Source organism: Lathamus discolor, unplaced genomic scaffold (assembly GCF_037157495.1).
Source record: "Lathamus discolor isolate bLatDis1 unplaced genomic scaffold, bLatDis1.hap1 Scaffold_51, whole genome shotgun sequence".
NCBI lineage: Eukaryota > Metazoa > Chordata > Aves > Psittaciformes > Psittacidae > Lathamus > Lathamus discolor.
The window spans coordinates 116,528-138,439 of NW_027069376.1; the positions used below are offsets into that span (position 1 = coordinate 116,528).

General features: G+C 59.6%; 1 protein-coding gene across 10 annotated transcripts; it reads right to left on the reverse strand.

The window, feature by feature from the left end:
- Positions 1-1,350: 1,350 nt before the first annotated feature.
- On the reverse strand, positions 1,351-21,568 carry PNPLA6 (patatin like phospholipase domain containing 6). Of its 10 annotated transcripts, none has more exons than XM_065664679.1 (37): positions 21,506-21,565; positions 18,314-18,361; positions 18,174-18,230; positions 17,262-17,346; positions 16,818-16,909; positions 16,628-16,725; positions 16,402-16,542; positions 15,460-15,619; positions 14,963-15,043; positions 14,490-14,618; positions 14,325-14,405; positions 14,150-14,228; positions 13,969-14,049; positions 13,205-13,311; positions 12,362-12,553; positions 11,898-11,975; positions 11,476-11,681; positions 11,249-11,380; positions 11,024-11,147; positions 10,830-10,943; positions 10,547-10,622; positions 10,297-10,437; positions 9,389-9,452; positions 9,145-9,313; positions 8,894-9,076; positions 8,699-8,817; positions 8,468-8,624; positions 7,676-7,792; positions 7,498-7,567; positions 6,261-6,377; positions 5,909-6,025; positions 4,257-4,405; positions 3,788-3,940; positions 3,077-3,193; positions 2,714-2,786; positions 2,221-2,330; positions 1,351-1,754 (listed from the first exon to the last, which is right to left on the reverse strand). In XM_065664679.1, the coding sequence occupies exons 2-37, from the start codon at positions 18,350-18,352 to the stop codon at positions 1,686-1,688; spliced, it is 4,077 nt and encodes a 1,358-aa protein (XP_065520751.1). In that variant the 5' UTR covers positions 18,353-18,361; positions 21,506-21,565; the 3' UTR covers positions 1,351-1,685. The 10 variants fall into 10 exon arrangements, with proteins under 10 accessions (XP_065520751.1, XP_065520752.1, XP_065520753.1 ...); XM_065664680.1 differs by having other exon boundaries at positions 8,699-8,814; positions 13,969-14,052; XM_065664681.1 differs by having other exon boundaries at positions 1,351-1,751; positions 13,969-14,052.
- Positions 21,569-21,912: the final 344 nt, after the last annotated feature.

The following is a 21,912-nucleotide window of genomic DNA, read 5'->3' on the forward strand; positions in this document are numbered from 1 at the left end:
CCCACAAATCCCGGGATGTCCCCGCGGTGCAGCGCGGCCGCCAGGTGGCGCCATAACCACGAGCGGATGGGAGAGGGAGGACCGGGAACACCGGGAATGGGAACACCGGGAATGGGGAGAAGCCATTGGGGGACCCAGGGAGGAGCCGGTACCGGGGCTGCCCCCTCCCCTGAGGCCGTTTCCTCTTGTCCCATCCCTTGGGAGCAGAGCCCAGCCCCGTCCTGGCTCCATCCTCCTGTAGGGAGCAATCAGGTCCCCAGTGCCCAGCACAAGGGGCCAATCCCTGCATTGGTGCTGCTCCAGGCCAGGATGCTGCTGGAATTCCTGGCTCCAAGCTCAAGTCCAGCCCCATCAATCCGCATCCCCAGCGCCTTTTCCATGAGGAAAACCAGCGCTGCATGGGACTGGCGTGGCCCAAGCGGCAGGTTTAGGGCTGAGCCTCATCGCAGGGATCCAGATCCCTATGGAGCGCCTCCAGCATCTCCCCGCTCCCACCCAACCTGGTGTCACTTGCGTGCCCTCCATCCCCTCGCCCAGAGCATCAGTGCAGAAAAGAACCGCTGGCCCCAGTCCAAGCCCCACTGGATCCCAATCCCCACTGCATCCAAATCCCGAGCTCCATTGCATCCCAGTCCCCATCGGATCCAAGCCCTAGTGGATGATGTGAGCCATGGGCTGAGCCCCATTAGATCCCAAACTCAAGCCCCATTGGATCCCCATCCTGATCCCCACTGATCCCAATCCTGAGCTCCATTGGATGCCAAACCTGATCCCCATCGGATCCCAGTCCAAGCCCCATTGGATTATGTGAGCCATGGGCTGAGCCCCATTGGATCCCAAACTCAAGCCCCACTGCATCCCAAACCAAGCCCCATTGGATCCCAGTCCTGAGCTCCACTGGATCCCAATCCAAGCCCTACTGGATCCCCATCCTGATCCCCACTGGATCCCAAGCCCCATTGGACGGCAAACCTGAGCCTCATCAGATCCCACCCAATCCAAGCCCCATTGGATGATGTGAGCCCCACTGGATCCCAAACCCAAGCCCCATTGCATCCCAAACCAAGGCCCACTGGATCCCAACCCAAGCCCTACTGGATCCCCATCCTGATCCCCACTGGATCCCAATCCTGAGCTCCATTGGATCCCCATCCTCATCCCCATTGGATCCCAAGGCCCAATTGGATGCCAAACCCAAGCCTCAGGGGATCCCAGTCCAAGCCCCACTGGATGATGTGAGCCATGGGCTGAGCCCCACTGGATCCCAAACTCAAGCCCCACTGCATCCCAATCCAACCCCCACCGGATCCCCATCCCGATCCCCATCGGATCCCAATCCCAAGCCAGAGGTTGAGCTCCAACGGCTCCCTTTTAATTAATAACCTCAACAATTGGTTAAAAACGCAACTTTTCAACCGCTTTTGGTGTTAAATAACAACAGGGAGTAAAAAAACCAAAGGATCAGGACCATGGGGAGCACCAACCCCCCCCCCCCCCCCCCCCTTGGGAGGGGCTTGGCTCAGTGCAACAGTGCAGGACAGAGGGAAAAGGGGATCCCGGAGCCCCCCGTGCCCCCCCCCCCCCTTCGGGATGAACCGGGATGAATGGGAAAGTGCTGGAAGGGGCAATGGGAACAGGGAGGCCCCTGCGGGGGGAGGTAGTGGCGGCTCCGGGGCTCTTTGGGGTCACATCTGGGGTGCGGAGGGGTCCTGGGGCTGGCTCGAGCGGTGCCGAAGGGAATTCTCCTCCTCCTTCTGGGAATAGACAGGATGGGGACACGGGATGGGGACACGGGATGGGGACACGGGAAGGGGACACGGGAAGGGGACACGGGATGGGGACACGGGATGGGGACGGGATGGGGACACGGGATGGGGACACGGGAAGGGGACACGGGATGGGGACACGGGATGGGGACACGGGATGGGGACACGGGAAGGGGACACGGGATGGGGACACAGGATGGGGACACAGGATGGGGACACAGGATGGGGACACAGGATGGGGACACAGGATGAGGACATGGGATGGGGACACAGGATGGGGACACGGGATGAGGACATAGGATGAGGGCATGGGATGGGGACACGGGATGAGGACATGGGATGAAGACACTACAGCACCTGTGGGTCCATTTGGGACCATGCACAGGCTCAGGGCACCCTTAGGACCCCCCCAACCCAGGAGCACCCCATTCTGAGGCCCCCCCATGGCACTCACAGCCCCCACGGCGCCGGTGATGGGCTGCTCCGAAGGGGCGGCCGCATCCTGCTCATCCCGGGGGGAGTCCAGTTCCTCGTCCTCATAGTCCGTGACGTCATCGGATTCCTCTGGGGGGGGGCACAAGGAGAGGGTCGGGATCGGGATTGGACTGGGATTGGGACTGGGATCGGGATTGGAATCAGGGACAAGATCGGGATTGGGATCAGGACTGGGAACAGGATCAGGATTGGGGTCAGGGTCAGGACTGGAATCAGGATCAGAATTGGGATCGGGATCAGGACTGGGATAAGGATCAGGATTGGGATCGGGATCAGGACTGGGATCGGGATCAGGACTGGGATCGGGATTGGGACTGGGATCAGGATCGGGACTGGGATCAGGATCAGGATTGGGATCAGGATGAGGATTGGAATTGGGATCAGGATCGGGATTGGGATCAGGTTTGGAACTGGGATCAGGATCAGGACGGGGAGCCCCATTCCCAGCTCACCTTCGGCGCAGGGCTGTGCTGGCTCAATGCGGGACACCATCTCGGCCAGGTCAATGAAGTGAGTCTTGAGCACCTACAGGGGGACAAAGGGACCCCAAAGAGCCCCCATGTGTGAGGGTGGAGGAGGGAGGGACATGGGAGAGGAGGAGAAGGTGACAGGAGGAGGACACAAGGATGATGGGGAGGGTGATGGGGATGGACCACAAGGGGACCGGGATGCTGAGGGGACCTGCGATGGACCAAGGGGACAGAAAGACGCTGGGGAGGGACCAGAAGGGAAACCCCTTAAAGCCAAGGTGCCAGGTCCAGGGTGTCCCCAAGGTGCCACTACCCCCCAGGAGCTGGTGTCCCCCCCATGCTCACGTCCACGCGCTCGATGTCGCAGAAGTCGGCCCATCGCCGGTCCTTCACCATCTTCTCAATGATGTCGTCCTGGCTCCAGTGGTCGAAGACCATCTTGCCATGGTGGTACCCAACTTCCTGCAGGGGGGCGGCCACAGCAGCTGGAGAACCCCAAAGGACAGCCCAGGACACCCAACTGGTAGCCAAGGACACCCAAATGATGGTCGAGGACACCCAACTGATGGCCAAGGACACCCAAATGATGGTCGAGGACACCCAACTGATGGGCAAGGACACACAAATGATGGTCCAGGCACACAAATGATGGCCAAAGACACCCAACCAATGGCCCAAGACAGCCAAATGATGGTCTAGGACACCCAACTGATGGCCCAGGACACCCAACTTAATGGCCCAGGGCACCCAACTGATGGTCTGGGCACCCAACTGATTGCCAGGGCACCCAGCTGATGGCCCAGGACACCCAATTGATGGTCTGGGCACCCAACTGATTGCCCAGGGCACCCAACTGATGGCCAAGGACACTTAACTGATGGCCCAGACTCCCAAATGATGGTCTAGGACACCCAACTGATGGCCAAGGACACCCAACGGATTGCCCAGGGCACCCAACTGATGGCTGAAGAACCCCAACCCATGGCTTGGAGCACCCCATTGATGACCTGAAGCTGGTCCAGGCCACCCCGGTGATTTTCTCCCCCCCCAACTCACATAGATCTCATCGAACTTGCCAAAGTCCATGGTCTTGAAGCTGTCGATGGGGGGCCGGATGTACTGGCAATAGGAGCTGGACTTCACCACCTCGAGCTGCCGCACGCAGGACACATAGGCCAGACGGGACTGGATCTCGGCCATGTCGGGCACCTACAAGGGTGAGGAGCTCAGCATCATCTCACCAGCATCCCCTGGGCCTCACCTTGACTCTTCCATCCAACCCCACCTTGACCCTTCCACCCATCCTCACCTTGACCCTTCCACCCATCCTCACCTTGACCCTTCCATCCATCCTCACCTTGACCCTTCCACCCATCCTCACCTTGACCCTTCCATCCAACCCCACCTTGACCCTTCCATCCATCCTCACCTTGACCCTTCCACCCATCCTCACCTTGACCCTTCCATCCAACCCCACCTTGACCCTTCCACCCATCCTCACCATGACCCTTCCACCCATCCTCACCTTGACCTTCTCAGCCCAGGGGTTGAGGCGCTTCCAGAGGAGCCACCAGCCCGACAAAGTGTCCCCATAGTTGCACAGGTCCGTCTCGTCCTGGCTGCCCACGTCGATGGCCACCACAGTCTTGGCCCCCATGCTGCGGGCGATGTCGGCTGCGTGTAGAAGAGAAGAAGCTGGGCCAACGGCATCATGGCCAAGCCCTGCTCTGAGCCCATGGTGAGAGCTGGTGCCATGAATGGAGCAGGGATGGTCCAGGAAGCCAAAGCCACGCTGAGGCTTGTGGTGGGACATGTAGTGTCCCATTGGGTGCCAGAGGTGATGGTAGGAGCCCATTGGTAGGACGTGCCGATGAACAGTGGTGACGGGGCAAAGAGAGGAAACAGGCAAGCGGCAGTGTCTGTGGTGGGATGCGAAGGAGCATGGAGGTGCCCCAGGAGGACATCAGGAGATGATGGGAGGTGGATGCAGATGGCTTGAACATGGAGGAGGTTGGAGATGCTGCAGGAGGAGGCCTGGTGCTGAGGACATCAAGAGGTGACGATGGGACGTGAAGGAGGGTGGTTTGCATCACCACAGAGCTGATGGGAGGTGGATGGAGGTGGTTTAAATATGGAAGAGGTTGAAGATGCTCTAAGAGGATGCCCGGTGCTGAGGCCATCAAGAGATGATGATTCAAGACGGAAGGAGGTCAACTGGATACGAAGGGAGATGAAGGTGCTGAGGCCATTAAAAGACAATGATGCCGGATGGAGGAAGGTGGCTTTAACCAAAGACACCAAGACATGGTGCAGGATGGATGAAGGTCACTTGCATGTGAAGGACGATGACAATGTCCTGGGAGGGCACCCGGTGCCAAGGACACCAGGGGCTGGTAGAAAATACATGGAGGTGTCTTGAAGGTGAAGGAGGAGCTGAGACCATCACGAGAGGACAATGAGAGATGAACAAAGGTGACTTTGCACGTGATGGAGCATGAAGGTGCCCCAGGAGGACACCCGGTGCTGAGAGCACTGAAGCTGGTGCAGGATGGAGGGAGGTGGCCTGCAGGAGAACAGAGATGCCCTCAGAGAACACTCAATGCCAAGAGGAGGATGATGCAGGTGGTTGGCATCGAAGGAGCATGAGGATGCTCTGGAAGTGCTGAGGATACCAAGGATGCTGCAAGAAGAAGGCCTGCGTCTTGTGTGTGAAGAAGCATGAGGATGAGAAGCCACCAGATAGGGAGGACACCAGGAGATGATGCAAGATGAAAGGTGGTGGGACACCGGCACAGGGTGCCCAGAGAAGCTGTGGCTGCCCCATCCCTGGCAGTGCTCAAGGCCAGGTTGGACACAGGGGCTTGGAGCAAGCTGCTCCAGTGGAAGGGGTCCCTGCCCAGGGAACTGGATGAGCTTCAAGGTCCCTTCCAGCCCAACCCATTCCACGATTCCCTGTGGAGCACACCAAGAGATGCTGCCAGATGGAGGCACATGAAGACGCCAACAATGAAACCACCAAGAAGATGCAAAACCAAGCCAGATGTCCCAACTCCAACCTCACCATCTCCAACCATTGAGAACCCACCTCATGGTGGCCACGTAGCCCCCACCCAACCACTCGCCACCACCTCCAAGGCCAGACCAGGGTGACGGTGATGGTGTGGAGCTGCTACTTGCCTGGCAGGTTGTTGATGTAACCACCATCCATCAGTAAGTTGCCATCCTTGGGGTCACAGAGTGGTGGCAGGTACCCAGAAAGGGTCATGCTGGCTCGCACGTAGCGCCAGAGCGAGCCTACGCCAGCAGGAACAAACCCAGTGAGCACAACCTAACGGAGACCCCTCCTTGGGGCTGCCCCTCGCCCCTGCCCGGGGACGTCTACACCCCATGGGGGCACCCATGGGTGGTAGAGGAACCCCATTGCGCGTCCTTGACCTTGGCTGTTGGTAAAGCTCAACTTGGGATGGGACGTGGGTTTGGGATGTGGGTTCTTGGAGGGGTTGGTGGTCCTGGTGAGGGAGATGCTGACCTGGGACATTGTTAACATAGCAGCCATCCACGAGCCAGTGGCTGTCCTTGGGGTCGCAGAGAGGAGGCAGGTAGGGGGTATAAGAGGTACTGGCTCGGACGTAGCGCCAAAGGCTGCCTGCCGGAGGGAGAGGACATGGTCATGGCCATGGAGGCCCCAGCAGTAGGTGACCAAGGAGGTTTGGAGCCCCAGAACCAAGCCAGCCAGGATGAGGGAAGGACAGAGATGCTGGTTAGGGGTGGTGAGCAGGGATTAGTTGGCATTAGAAGCCAGAGGAACAGGCAGAGCAAGAGCAAGGCTGCTTTGGGAAGCCACCACAGGCAGCTTTGTGGATGGCTCAATGTCCCAGGTGAGCTCCAACACCAGGCAAGGAAGAGGGGCAGCCACCACCGTGTCCCACCACCACCGCGTCCCACCACCACCGCGATGTCCCCACCACCACATCATCCCCACCACCACATCATCCCAACCACCACCACATCATCCCCATCAACACATCATCTCCATCACCACCACATCATCCCCACCACCACATCATCCTTATCACCACCACATCATCTCCATCAACACCACATCATCTTCATCACCACCACATCATCTCCATCACCACCACATCATCTCCATCACCACCACATCATCTCCATCACCACCACATCATCCCCATCACCACCACATCATCCCCATCACCACCACATCATCCCCATCACCACATCATCCCCATCACATTGACTCCACCACCACCCCAACATCATCCCCACCACCCCATTGACTCCACCACCACCCCATTGACCCCACCACCACCACATCATGCCCGTGCTGCCCATGCTGTGAGCGTGGGTTATGGGGTTAGTGGTGAGCAGCTATGTTAGAGGAGACACGCACATGCTCGAGGTGTCAGGGTGAAGCTTCACCCCCCACTTCTGCTCCCAACCCCACCAGGCACAGGCAGACTCCCACTGGGAGCTGGGCCTGGGGTGGGGGGGTTGTGGTGACCAGGTTGGGCTTGAGGATGCTTAAAGGTCTTCTCCAACCTGATAGATTCTATGGGAAGCCACCACTGCCTGGGCTCACCATGAGCCCTCCAAGCCCCTTCCTGGCTGGACCAGGTTGCGTCTTCTCCCTGGGACATGGCAAACCTTCCCCCATGCAGCAGCGACACGTTTTGGGGTGCTGGTGAGGAAGGTCCCCACAAAGGGGGCTGTGGTAGCACCAGAGAACTTCTCCATGGAGCCCTTACCATCTGTGTGCACCCGCATGGCGGAGGCCGTGATGTCGGTTGTGACGTTGAAGTAAGGCAGCCACAGATCCTATGGGGACAAGATGGGGTGGGTGACACCGTGGGGACACTGTGGGGTGGGTGAGGAGCTGCCCGGGACCCTCACCGTGGTGGTGGGGGGGGGGGGGGGGTGACCCACCTCGATCTGCTTGTCCTGGAAAACCTTGTTGATGCTGTCGTTGAAGGCTGAGCCCGAAAACATGGAGGTGATGGGGTAGGTGAGGTCCAGGATGGTCGCAAACACTGAGTTCATGCACTGGAGGAGGAGGAGGAGGAGGGAAGAGAGAAGGGAGAGAGACAGAGGAGGAAAGAAGGAAGAAGAGAGAAGAAAGGAGAAGGTGGAGACAGAAACAAGGAGGAGAAAGAAGGAGGAGGAGAAGAGAAGGAGGAAGAGAGGAGGAGAAAGAGAAAGAAAAAGGAGAAAGAAGAAGAAAGAACGAGGAGGAGAAAAGAAGGAGGAGAAAAGGAGGAGGAGGAGGAGAGAAGGGAGAAAAAGGGGAGAAAGAAGAACAAAGGAGAAAATGAAAGGATAAAGGACGAGGAGAGGAGGAAGAGAGAAGGAGAAGGAGAAGAAAGAAGGAGGAGAACAAGGGAAGAACAAGTGAAGAATGAGGAAGGAGGAAAGAAGGAGAAGGAGAAGAAAAGCAGGAGGAGAAAAGGATGAGGAAGAAGGAGAAGGGAAGGAGAAAGGAAAGAGGAAAGAAGGAGGAGGGAGAAAGAAGAGTAAGAAGAAAAGGAGGAGGAGGAAGAATAAGGAGAGGAGAAGAAGAAGAGCAAGGTAGAGGAGGAGAAGGAGGAAGAGACGGAGTTAGAATAAGGAGGAGGAAGAGGAAGAAAGAGCCACAAGAAGAGGAAGAGGAAGAGGAGGAAGGAGACACTCCCCCCGGCAGGAAGATCCTTCTCTGTGGTGGGGCCATGCCCTGGCACCCACCTTGGCCCACTCCCGCGCCCGCTGCCTGGTGCTGTCGGCGCAGCGCTCCTCGGCGTAGAGCGCCCCGATGAAGGCACCGATGGAGGTGCCACCAACCATGTCAATGGGGATCCCCGACTCCTCCATCGCCTTGATCACCCCGATGTGGGCGCAGCCCCTGGGTAAAGAGCAGGATGGATGAGACGGGGACCTCCGCACCCCACCGAGTCCCATCCTTGGTGTGGCACCAACCTGGCTCCGCCGCCACCCAGGACGAGGGCGATGGTGTTGCCGGTGAGGACCCGTGCCAGGCGGGAGAAGTCGCTGTGGATGTCGGCCTTCTTCTTATACAACTTCTCATATGTCTCCTGCTGTGGATGCGATGGCCATTGGGTGCCGCTGAGAGAGGCGGACCACCAAGGCCACCTCTGGGCCACACGCACGTACCAGCCTGGCCGGGTTCCGTCGCGTGAAGATGTGCTTGGGACACCTGATGTGGAGGTGACCCGAGCACCAACTGCGCATGTTGAGCCACTCAACGGTGCGAGAAGGGCCGGGACCACCCTCGCGGTGCAGGAGAACCAACTGCTTCAGTGCCCGCACTGCCGTGCTCTCCAGCGTCTGCTCCAGCTGTAGAAGCCATCAGCCACCCACCGCATGCGGTGTCCCACCACCACCTCCTACCTCCTCAACCTCACCTTTCCCACCATTGGCTCTTGGTCGCCCATCCCTACGATGAGGATGCAGTCGGCCTGACGGATGCACCGCACGGTCCAGGAGGTCAAGGTGGAGTCGGTCAGGTAGAGGACGATGCGGTGGCTGTCCTCCTGCTGCGCCAACCACCCCGAGAGGCGGTACTCCTGGATGCTGCCAAGATGGGGGTTTCAGCTGGTGGCACGGTGGTGGTGGGTCGCTGCTGATGGTCCTCCCAATGGGAGTTACCTGTCCAGCGCCAAGTAGCCGAGGTTGATGCGGAGGACGTCGCTGGTGAGGAGCAAAGTGGGACCTGGAAGAGGTGGGACATGGTCACCATTGTGCCATGGGGCTGCGGGCACCAGATCATGGGTGGTACCATGCCACGGGGTTGTGGTAACCACCATGCTGCAGTCATCATTATGCCATGGGGCTGTGGTCACCAGGTCATGGTTGCTACCATGCCACGGGGTTGTGGTCACCAACATGCTGTGGTCACCACTATGATGTGGTCATCATCATGCCATGGGGCTGTGGTCGCAACCATGCTGTGGTCACCATCATGCTGTGAGGCTGTGCTCACCAGGTCATGGATGGTACCATGCCATGGGGTTGTGGTCACCACCATGCTGTGGTCATCATTGCTGCCATGGGGTTGAGGTCACAACCATGCTGTGGTCACCATCATGCCCATAGGGTTGTGGTCATCAGGTCATGACAGCTACCATGCCATGGAGCTGTGGTCTCAACCATGCTGTGGTCACCATCATTGCCATGGGGTTGTGGTCACCACCATGCTGTGGTCACCATCATTGCCATGGGGTTGTGGTCACCACCATGCTGTGGTCACCATCATTGCCATGGGGTTGTGGTCACCATCATGCCATGGTCATCATTGTGCTATGCGACTGTGGTCACCACCATGCCGTGGTCATCATCATGCCATAGTCATCAGTGTGCTATGCGATTGTGGTCACCAGCATGCTGTGGTCATCATTGTTGCCATGAGGTTGTGGTCACCATCATGCCATGGTCACCACCATGCTGTGGTCATCATCGTTGCCATGGGGTTGTGGTCACCATCAAGCCATGGTCATCATTGTGCTATGCGACTGTGGTGACCCCCATGCTGTGGTCACCACTGCACTGGCACTCACCGATGGCATCAAGAGCGTGCTTGAGCTCCAGCGAGAAGGCCACGGCAGGGACACTGTCACACACCGGCAGCACCGCCACCGTCGAGAGGTTGCTGGTGGGGTTGATGGGCTCCGAACTGGAGGCCATGCCCAAGCCAGAGCCTGCACGGACAGGACCATAGGGAGGTAGACACCTCCCATGCGCTGCTCTGGTGATGGCCACCAGCCCTGGAGAAGCCACCTTGTTGTCCCCATTCCCTTTAGGACCTACTTGCAAAGGGCGCGCGGAGCTGCTGCAGGTTTCCCAAGATCTTCTGGCTCAGGAGGTGGATGAGGCGGGTGACGACCTGCAGGGACCAGGATGGGGATGGCATCATCAGACCTGGCAGGGCTTCCTAAGCTGGACCCCAAACCAGTGTCCCATGTGCCTTTTTGGGTGCCACCACCACCACCTCAGAGAGGGACACCCATTGAGGGCCTCTACTGGCTGGAAGGGACACAGGGACATTGTCCTTCCATAGGTGAAGACCCCAGGATGGAAGATCTGGAGGTACCTGGGGGTATCTGCGCTTGATGTTGTTCAAGGTGCCCTCAGGCAGCTTGGCCAGCTCCGAGTCCCGCACCGCATGGACCGTGGTGGCACGAGGCTGCCGGGTGAGGGCTTCCACCTGCAGTAGAAGACACGTGGCCATGATGCGCCATCCAGACATCCGTGGTGTCCACCCCGCGGCCCTGCCACGGCTCTCACCACCCCGATGAGGTCTGCACGGCCATACTCCCCAACGAGCTCCTTCTTGCCGCTGCCCTTCTGGATGACGGAGCGGAGGCGCCCGTTGAGCACGATGTAGGTACAGTCCGACTTGTCCCCCTGCCTGGGGGACAGCACCAGGGTGTGGAGCTCAGGACCTCAGCCCCATACCAACGTGCTGGGTGCTCCCCAAGGCGAGGTGGGCACCCGTCCCTTGGTACCCACCTGTAGAGCGCCCGCCCGGCCTCCACTGCCATCCAGTCGATGGCAAAGTCCATCTGGCGCACAAAGGGGGACATACGGGCCACCACGATGTGGGCAACGGTCAGCACCACACTGGGCTGCTCCCGCATGATGCTATGGGCCAAGAGCAGTCGGGGGGACCCCCAAGAGAGGCCACCTTGAGAACCCCTTTGGAATCAACCCTTTGCCCCCAAAGCTCCTCCACTCACTCGTAGAAGTCCATCTTGGACATCTTGAGGAAGGTGCAGTCGCGGTTGGCCTTGATGGTGTAGATGAGGGGCTCACCAGTGAGCACGCCCAGTTGTCCCACCATCTCTCCAGGTTGGGTCAAGAAGAGGAAGACGTGTTCTGCCTTGTCAATCATCTGCTGGTACACATGCAGGCAGCCACATATGACAAAGTAGAGGCTCGCGTCCTGCCAAGATGTCACCCCATCACCATCGGAGGCCACCTGAGATCCTCAGCATCACTTGGGGCCTTTCTTCTGGTTCTCTTCACAAGGTGTTTTGCACCCTCCAGATGGCTCTGGGGATCAGTCCTGCCCCCTGTCACCCATAGGGAAGGAGGAGGACGAGGAGCACCCCATGGAGATGAAGGGTGATGGGAGCAGCTCTCCAAAACCCCAACCAACCTGTTCCCCTTCACAGGCAATGACTGCCCCGGCCTTGGCAAGATAGAGCTCGACACGGTCATCGAGGAGAGAAGGGTCCTAGAAGGAAGAACAGCATCACATGAGGTGATGGGGATCACCACGGGGACCACCGTGAGGAGATGGCAACCCACCACAAAGTGACTGAGGACCACCACGAGGAGATGGGGACCACAATGAGGAGACAGGAGGGCAATGGGGACAACCACAAAGTGACAGAGGGCCATCCCAAAGAGATGGGGGACCACCATGAAGTGATGGGGATCCACCATGAGATGATTGGAGCCACCACAAAGTGATGAAGACCCACCACAAGACCACAAGAACCCACCATGAAGCAACATGAACCACTACAAAGCAAGAGGGGACAACATGAAGTGATGAGGACCAGCATGAAGCCACTGGGGACCACCACAAAGCCCCAGAGGAGCTGTTTCTGCTCTCACCTCCAACTTCATGAGCTTGCCCAGCTCTTGCTTGGCAGTCTCCAAGATGGTGCTGCTCTGGCTGCCTTGGTATGGTCCAGCGGGAGTGTTCATAGGGGTGGGCTCATCCCTGCCATAGCTGTAGCGGTAGATACCAGATGGTAGCTCCTCCAGCGTCACCGCCTTGCGCTCCTTAGGCTCATGGGAGATGGACTGTGGGGGAGATGGGACAGGTCCATCACCATCCCTGCTCACCCTGGTGGGGCTGGTGAAGGATTTGGGTGGACACAATCATTAGGATTGGAAGGGACCTCTGGAGATCATCTGGGGGGCCAAGGCAGGGCCACCTCCAGCAGGTTACACAGGAACGTGGCCACGGTGGGTTTGGAGTGTCTCCAGATCCCCTTGGATCCTGATCCTGACCAGGGATGGATCGGCTGCACTCCCAACTCTGTATCTCCATCTCCAGCTTCGTATCTCCATCCCCAATTCCATATCGCCATCTCCAGCTCCGTATCTCCATCCTCAATTCCGTATCTCCATCCCCAATTCTGTATCTCCATCCCCAGCTTCGTATCGCCATCCCCAATTCCATATCTCCATCTCCAGCTCTGTGTTTCCATCCCCAATTCCATATCTCCATCTCCAGCTCCGTATCTCCATCCCCAATTCCGTATCTCCATCCCCAATTCCGTATCTCCATCCCCAACTCTGTACGTCCACGCCCAGTTCCGTATCTCCCATCCCTTCATCCCTGCCATTGAGAAACAAGGTCAAGACAACCCTGAACTACCAACTCCTGGAAAACCTCATTGACCACGAGCTTCCAACCGGATGCTCCTCCATTATCCCAACCCTCTTTACCCGGGAGAAGGTGGGAAAGGCGCTGGTCCTGTCCTCCTGCAGCGACACCGAGATGCGCCCGCGCTCGTAGGCCAGGTCAAAGTCAGAGCGAGGACCCTTCTGGATACCTGCGATGGGTGAAGGTGGGGTCACCAGGGACCAAGACAAGGGGGTTGGATGGGGAACGCAGGATGGGGGTGCACAAGGGTGGGGGATGCGGGATGGGGTGCACAAGGGTGGGAGATAAAGGATGGGGGTGCACAAGGGTGGGAGATGCAGGATGGGGGTGCACAAGGGTGGGAGATGGGGGATGGGGGTGCACAAGGGTGGGAGATGCGGGATGGGGGTGCACAAGGGTGGGAGATGGGGGATGGGGGTGCACAAGGGTGGGAGATGCGGGATGGGGTGCACAAGGGTGGGAGATGCGGGATGGGGTGCACAAGGGTGGGAGATGCGGGATGGGGTGCACAAGGGTGGGAGATAAAGGATAGGGGTGCACAAGGGTGGGAGATGCAGGATGGGGTGCACAAGGGTGGGAGATGCAGGATGGGGGTGCACAAGGGTGGGAGATAAAGGATGGGGGTGCACAAGGGTGGGAGATGCAGGATGGGGTGCACAAGGGTGGGAGATGCGGGATGGGGTGCACAAGGGTGGGAGATGGGGGAACATGGGGTAGGAGAATGCTCTGGGGTGGTGGCCACTTGAGCTTGGAAGAGGTCCACAACTCTGGTGGCCCTACATGACCTTGGGACCCCTCTAGTTCCTTCCCCCAGCCTCTGACCCACCAGCAATGTCCACGGGCATGGAGATGCAGCGGCTCATGGTTGGCTTGGGGGGCTCTGGGCCTCCGGCTTTCAGGGGCTCAGCTGCTGGATGAGAACCCCCCCCAAGGATGAGCAGCAGAGCCCCGCATCGTGGTGGTACCACCATGGGGAGAGGTTCCAGGGCCCCATTCCCAGCTCCTACCTGGCTCCCGGCCCTCATCCGCGTGGCCGAGGCCGCGCTTGCCGTGGCGGACGGGGCTGGTGCGGGCGGCGTGGCTGGGCTGTAGGAAGAGCTTTGGTGGTTGCGTGGCCTACAACGGGGGGCATGGGGAGGGTTGGGGTTGTCCGGAGCCATCCCGTGTGGAGCAGGAACTCACGTGGCTGAAGAGCTCATTGGTCAAGCCAAGGTAGTTGTGCAAAGCCAAGAAGGTGACTCGCTGCAGGCGCACCATGATGATCTACAGCGGGTGGAGGAAGCCATCGGTGGTCTCGTGGCACCCCAAGGGGACAACCCCATGGGGGTCCCACCAAGCCAGACCCACCTGCACCATCCGCACCAAGCTCTCGGGGTAGTTCTCAAAGATGGCTGAGAAAGCTTCAACTGGCAACCGGAGGATGGTGGAGTTTGCTGCCGCCCGGGCGCTCACTGTCTTGTATGGACGTTGGTGGCCCTAGGTGACAGATGGAGGTCCATCTCAGCCATGGAAGAGGGATGGTGGCAGTAGGGGGCTGGCAAAGCTCACTGGTGGCACCAGGGTTTTGGCTGGTTGGGCTTGGGGATGGCCATGGTTGGGCTGAGAAGGTCTGGGGACATCTATGATCAGGTTGGAGGGACTTGGAGTCAACCACCATCAAGCTCAGGAGGCTTGGGGATGGTCACAACCAGGTTTAGGGGGCTTGGGGACAACCATGATCAAGCTTAGAGGGCTTGGGGATGGCTCCAACCAAGCTTAGGGGGTTTGGGGATGGCCATGACCAGGTTTAGGGGACTTGGGAACACCAATGGCGCCGGTACCGTGAGGACATCAACGATGCTGAGCAGGCTGTGCACGCTGTCCCCAGGGAACACCTCCTTCATCACCGTCTCCTTCCCATCCTGCACGGCACAAACTCCCTTTGCTCTTCCCATCTCCGTGCCCTTGGTGTCCCCATCTATCCATCCACCCCTCCATCCATCATCCATCCATCTATCCATCATCCATCCATTCATCCATCCATCCATTCATCCATCTATCCATCACTCCATCCATCCATCCATCATCCATCCATTATTTATCCATCCATCCATCCATCTATCATCCCTCCATCCATCCATCCTCCACCCATCCATCCATTATTTATCCATCCATCCATCCATCATCATCCATCCATCATCCATCCATTATTTATCCATCCATCCATCCATCCGTCATCCATCATCCATCCATCATCCATCCGTTCGCCACCTCCCTTTCCCCTGGGTGTCCCCATCCCTCCCTCCCTGTGCCACCTCCTGGCTGTCCCCATCCACACCGGTTCAGTGAGGATCAGCTCCAGTTTCCCATCCTGCAGCACGTAGATGCTGGAGTCGGCTTGTCCCGGCCGGAAGACGTATTCCCCTTGATGGCACTGCTGGAACACCATGTGCTTGCAGAGCTCCAGGAACAAGGGCTTCTCAAAGTGACCCAGCACCCTGCGGGGACAAGGATGGGGACAAGAGGTGCCACGGAGCCCACCAGGAGCTGCCCTGGTCCCCTGGAGCCACCACAGCGATGGGGATGCAGAAGGGAAGAGCATCCTCCAGGGAAGTGGTCCAGCCCGTCCCCATGCAAAGGGATTGGATCCTGAGCCCTGGATCCTGATCCTGACCCCAGGGATGGATCCTGGTCCTCCTGGACCCTAATCCTGACCTCAGGGATGGATCAAGAATGGATCCTGACCCCAAGGATGGATCCTGGTCCTCCTGGACCCTAATCCTGACCCACAGCAATGGATCCTGACCCTCAGGGCTGGATCCTGACCCCACGGCTGGATCCTGACCCCAGAGGCTGGATCCTGGTCCTCTCGGATCCTGCTCCTGACCCCAGGGATGGATCCTGATCCTGATCCAAAGGGATGGATACTGACCCCTGGATCCTAATCCTGACCCATAGCAACGGATCCTGACCCTCAGGGATGGATCCTGATCCCAGGGTTGGATCCTGACCACAAGGGCTGGATCCTGGTCCCCCTGGATCCTGCTGCTGACTGCAGGGATGGATCTTGATCCACAGGGATCGATCCTGAAGCCCTTCAGATCCTGTTCCTGACCCCATGGCTGGATCCTGCTCCTGACCCCATGGCTGGATCCTGCTCCTGACCCCATGGCTGGCTCCTGCTCCCCCTGGCTCCTGCTCCTGACCCCACGGCTGGATCCTGCTCCTGACCCCATGCCTGCCCCCGGCTCCCCCTGGCTCCCCTTCTCCTGCTCCTCACCGCACGTTCTTGAGCATGAAGAGCACCTCGGAGGGCAGGTGGGAGCTGCCGGTGTCGAACTCGCCCAGGTCGGCCTCCAGCAGCACCGGCGACGGCTCCTTCATCTGCAGCTTCGGCAGCTCCTTCTGCATGTGCAGGAACCTTGGGCACACGGAGGAGGCACCAGGTCACTGCGGGCTGTCCCCTTTGGTGTCCCCATCCCGCGGCGCCGGGGGGGGCTCCTCACTTCCTGGCCAGGTTGAACATCCTCAGCCTCCTCTTCATGCGCGGGCGCGAGGCGCTGGAGATGGTGGTGTCCATCAGGGACGACGTGGATTGGGACACCTGAGGTTGGGGACGTGGAGGTGGCGCTCAATGGGGACACCAGGAAGCCACCAGCACCCCCCCCCCCAACTTCGTGGTCACCTCGGTGTCACCTTGCGCATGATCTTGCGGCCGTAGAAGAGCATCTTGTCCCGCTTGCGGAAGCGGTACCGCGGGGACTCCTGCTCCACGGCTCCTGGGGACACTGATGGGGACGGGGCAATGGGGACGCTGTCACCTCCCTGTCCCCAGTGGGGACGGGGCAATGGGGACGCTGTCACCTCCCTGTCCCCAGTGGGGACGGGGCAATGGGGACGCTGTCACCTCCCTGTCCCCAATGGGGACGGGGCAATGGGGACGCTGTCACCTCCCTGTCCCCAATGGGGACGGGGCAATGGGGACGCTGTCACCTCCCTGTCCCCAATGGGGATGGGGCAATGGGGACGGGGCAATGGGGATGCTGTCACCTCCCTGTCCCCAAGGCTGCCACGGTGGGGACAGGGCAATGGGGACGCTGTCACCTCCCTGTCCCCAAGGCCGCCATGGGGGACACTCACTCTTCAGGCGCAGGCGGCGCAGCAGGACCAAAGCGGCTACGGTCATGGCAGCGAAGAAGGTCAAGGTCAGGAAGGCTTCCAGCACCTGCAGAGGGACAGGGGGGTCCCCAAGGGCATGGGGACAAGGCGGGGGGTGATTGGTGGCACTGCCACTGCGGTGACACAGCCATTGGGGGCTAGAACATTGCCCTTCAGGGACACGGGGACACATTCGTGTCCCCTCAGGGGGTGCTCAGCAGCATTAGGGCCCTGCCACCATCCCCATGGGACATGTTTGTGTCACCTGAGGGCGCTGAATAGCACTGGGGACAAGGCCATTGTCTCCTAGGAGCAAGTTGGTGTCCCCTCAAGGAGTGATGAAGACCACTGGGGATGGGGACACTGTCCCCTAGGGGACATGGGGACACATTTGGGGCCCCTCAAGGGGTGCTCAGCAGCACTGGGGATGGGGACACTGTCCCCTAGGGGACATGGGGACACATTTGGGGCCCCACAAGGGGAGCTCAGCAGCATTGGGGACCTGCCACCACCCCTTGGGGACACATCAGTGATCCTTTAAGGGGTGCTCAGCAGCATTGAGGATGGGGACACTGTCCTCTAGGGGACATGGGGACACATTTGGGGCCCTCAAGGGGTGCTCAGCAGCATTGGGGACCTGCCACCACCCCTTGGGGACACATCAGTGATTCTTTAAGGGGTGCTCAGCAGCATTGGGGATGGGGTCACTGTCCTCTAGGGGACATGGGGACACATTTGGGGCCCTCAAGGGGTGCTCAGCAGCACTGGGGATGGGGTCACTGTCCTCTAGGGGACATGGGGACACATTTGGGGCCCACAAGAGGAGCTCAGCAGCATTGGGGACCTGCCACCACCCCCTGGGGACACACTGGTGCCCCCTCACTGGCTCCTCACCGTGAAGAGCTGCTCCTCACTGAAGAACGAGGACATCGCAGCCATCGCGGACTTGTCCTGCGGGGACACAGGGACACCCTGGTGACACCCCATGGGGGTGGCTGGCACCCCCCTGCGTCCATGGCGGGGACAGCTCCTACCTCCACCTCCTCCTGCGGCTCCGACTCGCTCTGCCCCATGGCCCCAACCTGCAGAAAGAGCCCACAGCCACGGGTTGGGGACACCCAAGGGACACCTCCACATGGGTGAAACCCCACCGAGGGGGGGCTTTGGTTGGAGGTTGCTGTGTGATGGGTGCAATAGGGACCCCAAGGGTGACATCAAGGGGCCAGGAGGGGACTTCAGTGTCCTCTCCATGGTGGGGACGGGAAGAGGCGGCAGGAACACTGTGGCTGTGACAGCCCATATGGGGGCCACCAAATGGTGCCATTCATTGTGGTGTCACCCATCACGGTGTCACCCAGTCACTGTCACTCATTGTGGTGTCACGCATCATGGTGCCACCCTGTCCCTATCACCCATGGTGGTGTCACCCTGTCCCTGTCACCAATCACAGTGTCACCCTGTCCTTCTCCCCCATCATGGTGTCACTCTATTACTGTCACCCATTGTGGTGCCACCCAGTCACTGTCACTCATTGCAGTGTCACCCTGTCACTGTCACCCATCGTGGCATCACCCTGTCCCTTGTCACCCATCATGGTGTCACCCTGTCACTGTCACCCATTGTGGTGTCACCCTGTCCCTGTCACCCATTACGGTGTCATCCTGTTACTGTCACCAACTGTGGTGTCACCCTGTTCCTATCACCCATGGTGGTGTCACCCTGTCCTTCTCCCCCATCATGGTGTCATTCTGTTACTGTCACCCACTGTGGTGTCACCCTATCCTTGTCACCCATCACAGTGTCACCCTGTCCCTTGTCACCCATCACGGTGTCACCCAGTCCGTGTCACCCATAGTGGTGCCACCCTGTGCTTGTCATCCACCACGGTGTCACCCTGTCCCTGTCACCCATCATGGCATCACCCTGTCCGTGTCACCCATAGTGGTGTCACCCTGTGCTTGTCACCCACCACAGTGTCACCCTGTTACTGTCACCCACTGTGGTGTCACCCTGTCCCTGTCACCCATTACGGTGTCACCCCGTTCCTATCACCCATGGTGGTGTCACCCTGTCCCTGTCATCAATCACAGTGTCAACCTATCCGTCTCCCCCATCATGGTGTCATTCTGTTACTGTCACCACACTGTGGTGTCACCCTGTGCCTGTCACCCACCACGGTGTCACCCTGTCCCTTGTCACCCATCATGGTGTCACCCTGTCTGTGTCACCCATAGTGGTGTCACCCTGTGCTTGTCACCCACCACGGTGTCACCCTGTCCCTGTCACCCATCATGGCATCACCCTGTCCGTGTCACCCATAGTGGTGTCACCCTGTGCTTGTCACCCACCACAGTGTCACCCTGTTACTGTCACCCACTGTGGTGTCACCCTGTCCCTGTCACCCATTACGGTGTCACCCCGTTCCTATCACCCATGGTGGTGTCACCCTGTCCCTGTCATCAATCACAGTGTCACCCTATCCGTCTCCCCCATCATGGTGTCATTCTGTTACTGTCACCACACTGTGGTGTCACCCTGTGCCTGTCACCCACCACGGTGTCACCTTGTCCCTTGTCACCCATCATGGTGTCACCCTGTCTGTGTCACCCATAGTGGTGTCACCCTGTGCTTGTCACCCACCACGGTGTCACCCTGTCACTGTCACCCATCGTGGTGTCACCCTGTCCCTGTCACCCATCAAAGTGTCACCCTGTCCGTGTCACCCATAGTGGTGTCACCCTGTGCTTGTCACCCACCATGGTGTCACCCTGTCACTGTCACCCATCGTGGTGTCACCCTGTCCCTGTCACCCATCACGGTGTCTCCCTGTCCGTGTCACCCATAGTGGTGTCACCCTGTGCTTGTCACCCACCACGGTGTCACCCTGTCACTGTCACCCATCGTGGTGTCACCCTGTCCCTGTCACCCATCAAGGTGTCACCCTGTCTGTGTCACCCATAGTGGTGTCACCCTGTGCTTGTCACCCACCACACTGTCACCCTGTCACTGTCACCCATCATGGTGTCACCCTGTCCCTGTCACCCATTACGGTGTCACCCTGTTCCTATCACCCATGGTGGTGTCGCCCTGTCCTTCTCCCCCATCGTGGTGTCACCCTGTCCCTGTCACCCATCAAGGTGTCACCCTGTCCGTGTCACCCATAGTGGTGTCACCCTATCCTCGTCACCCATCACGGTGTCACCCTGACCCTGTCACCCATCACGGTGTCACCCTGTCCCTGTCACCCATAGCGGTGTCACCCTGTGCTTGTCACCCACCACGGTGTCACCCTGTCCCTTGTCAACCATCATGGTGTCACCCAGTCCGTGTCACCCGTAGTGGTGTCACCCTATCCTTGTCACCCACCATGGTGTCACCCTGTCACTGTCACCCACCACAGCAGCCCTGGTTGTGTCACCGTCATGTCCTCCCCACCGTCACCTTCTCAAGGACACCCCATGTTAGGTGGCAACAGCACCAGGGCCTGGTGACCCCCCCATGGGTGACAACAGCCACCCATAGGTGACAAAAGCCCCCCCATGGGTGACAACAGCCCCACCACAGGTGACAACAGCCGCCCATGGGTGGATACTGCCCCGCCATGGGTGACAACAGCCCCATAGGTGCCAATTACCTCCCCCATTGCTACCATCACACCCCCCTCCATTATTACCCCCCTCGCTTGTTCTACCCCCCCCCCCCCCCCCCACGGAGCATTATCACCACCCCCCGTTTACACCCACCGCCCCCAGGCCAGTTTTGCCCCCCCATGGCTGCTATTGCCCCATCACCCCCATCTCCCTCAGCCCCCCCTTCGCCCCCCAAAAGCAAGAACCGCCCCCCCCAAGGGGCTATTATTGCCTCCCCCCCCCCATTATTGCCCCATCCCCAGGCTCTTATTGCCCAATCCAGGGCAGTTGGGGGGGGGGGGGGGGTGGGTAAAGCTGCCCCCCCAAATATCACCCCCCTCAACAGTTTTGCCTTCTCCCCCTCATAGCCCCCCCCATGTTATTGCCCCCCCCCCCAGGGCCTCTATTGCCCCCCATAGGCCCGCACTGCCCACCCCACCCCACCCCCCCCCAGTACGGCCCCCTAACGGGTCCTGCACCCTCAAACTCCCCTCTGGACCCCCCTAAGGCCGGTTCTGCCCCCCCTGGGCGTTAATTGCCCCCCAATGGACGTTAATGCCCCCCCATAAACGTTAATGCCCCCCTCCCGGCCCTCACCGGCCGCCGCCGCACGCCCCGCTCCGGCCCCTGCGCTAACGGAGGTCATGCCTCCTTTAAGGCGGCCCCGCCCCTCGCCGTGACGTCATACGCAACGGGGGCGCGTCACTGCGGCGCCGCCATGTTGGGAAGGTCAATGACTGCGGTGATTGTGCGGGGCGCCATCTTGGGCGTGGCGCGGGAAGATTACGTCATCATACGGGAAATGCGCAGGGGTGTATTGCGGGAGGCGCCATCTTGGGCGTGGCGGTGATGTCATCAGACGGCGACACCGACGGGTGTGTCGTGGGGGCGGCGCCATATTGGGAGTGGCAAAGGGGGGGGGACACACACACACACAGCACCCACAGCCCCACTGTGACCGCCATGGACCCCCCCATGGTGGGGGCACCCGAACCCCCCTCCCA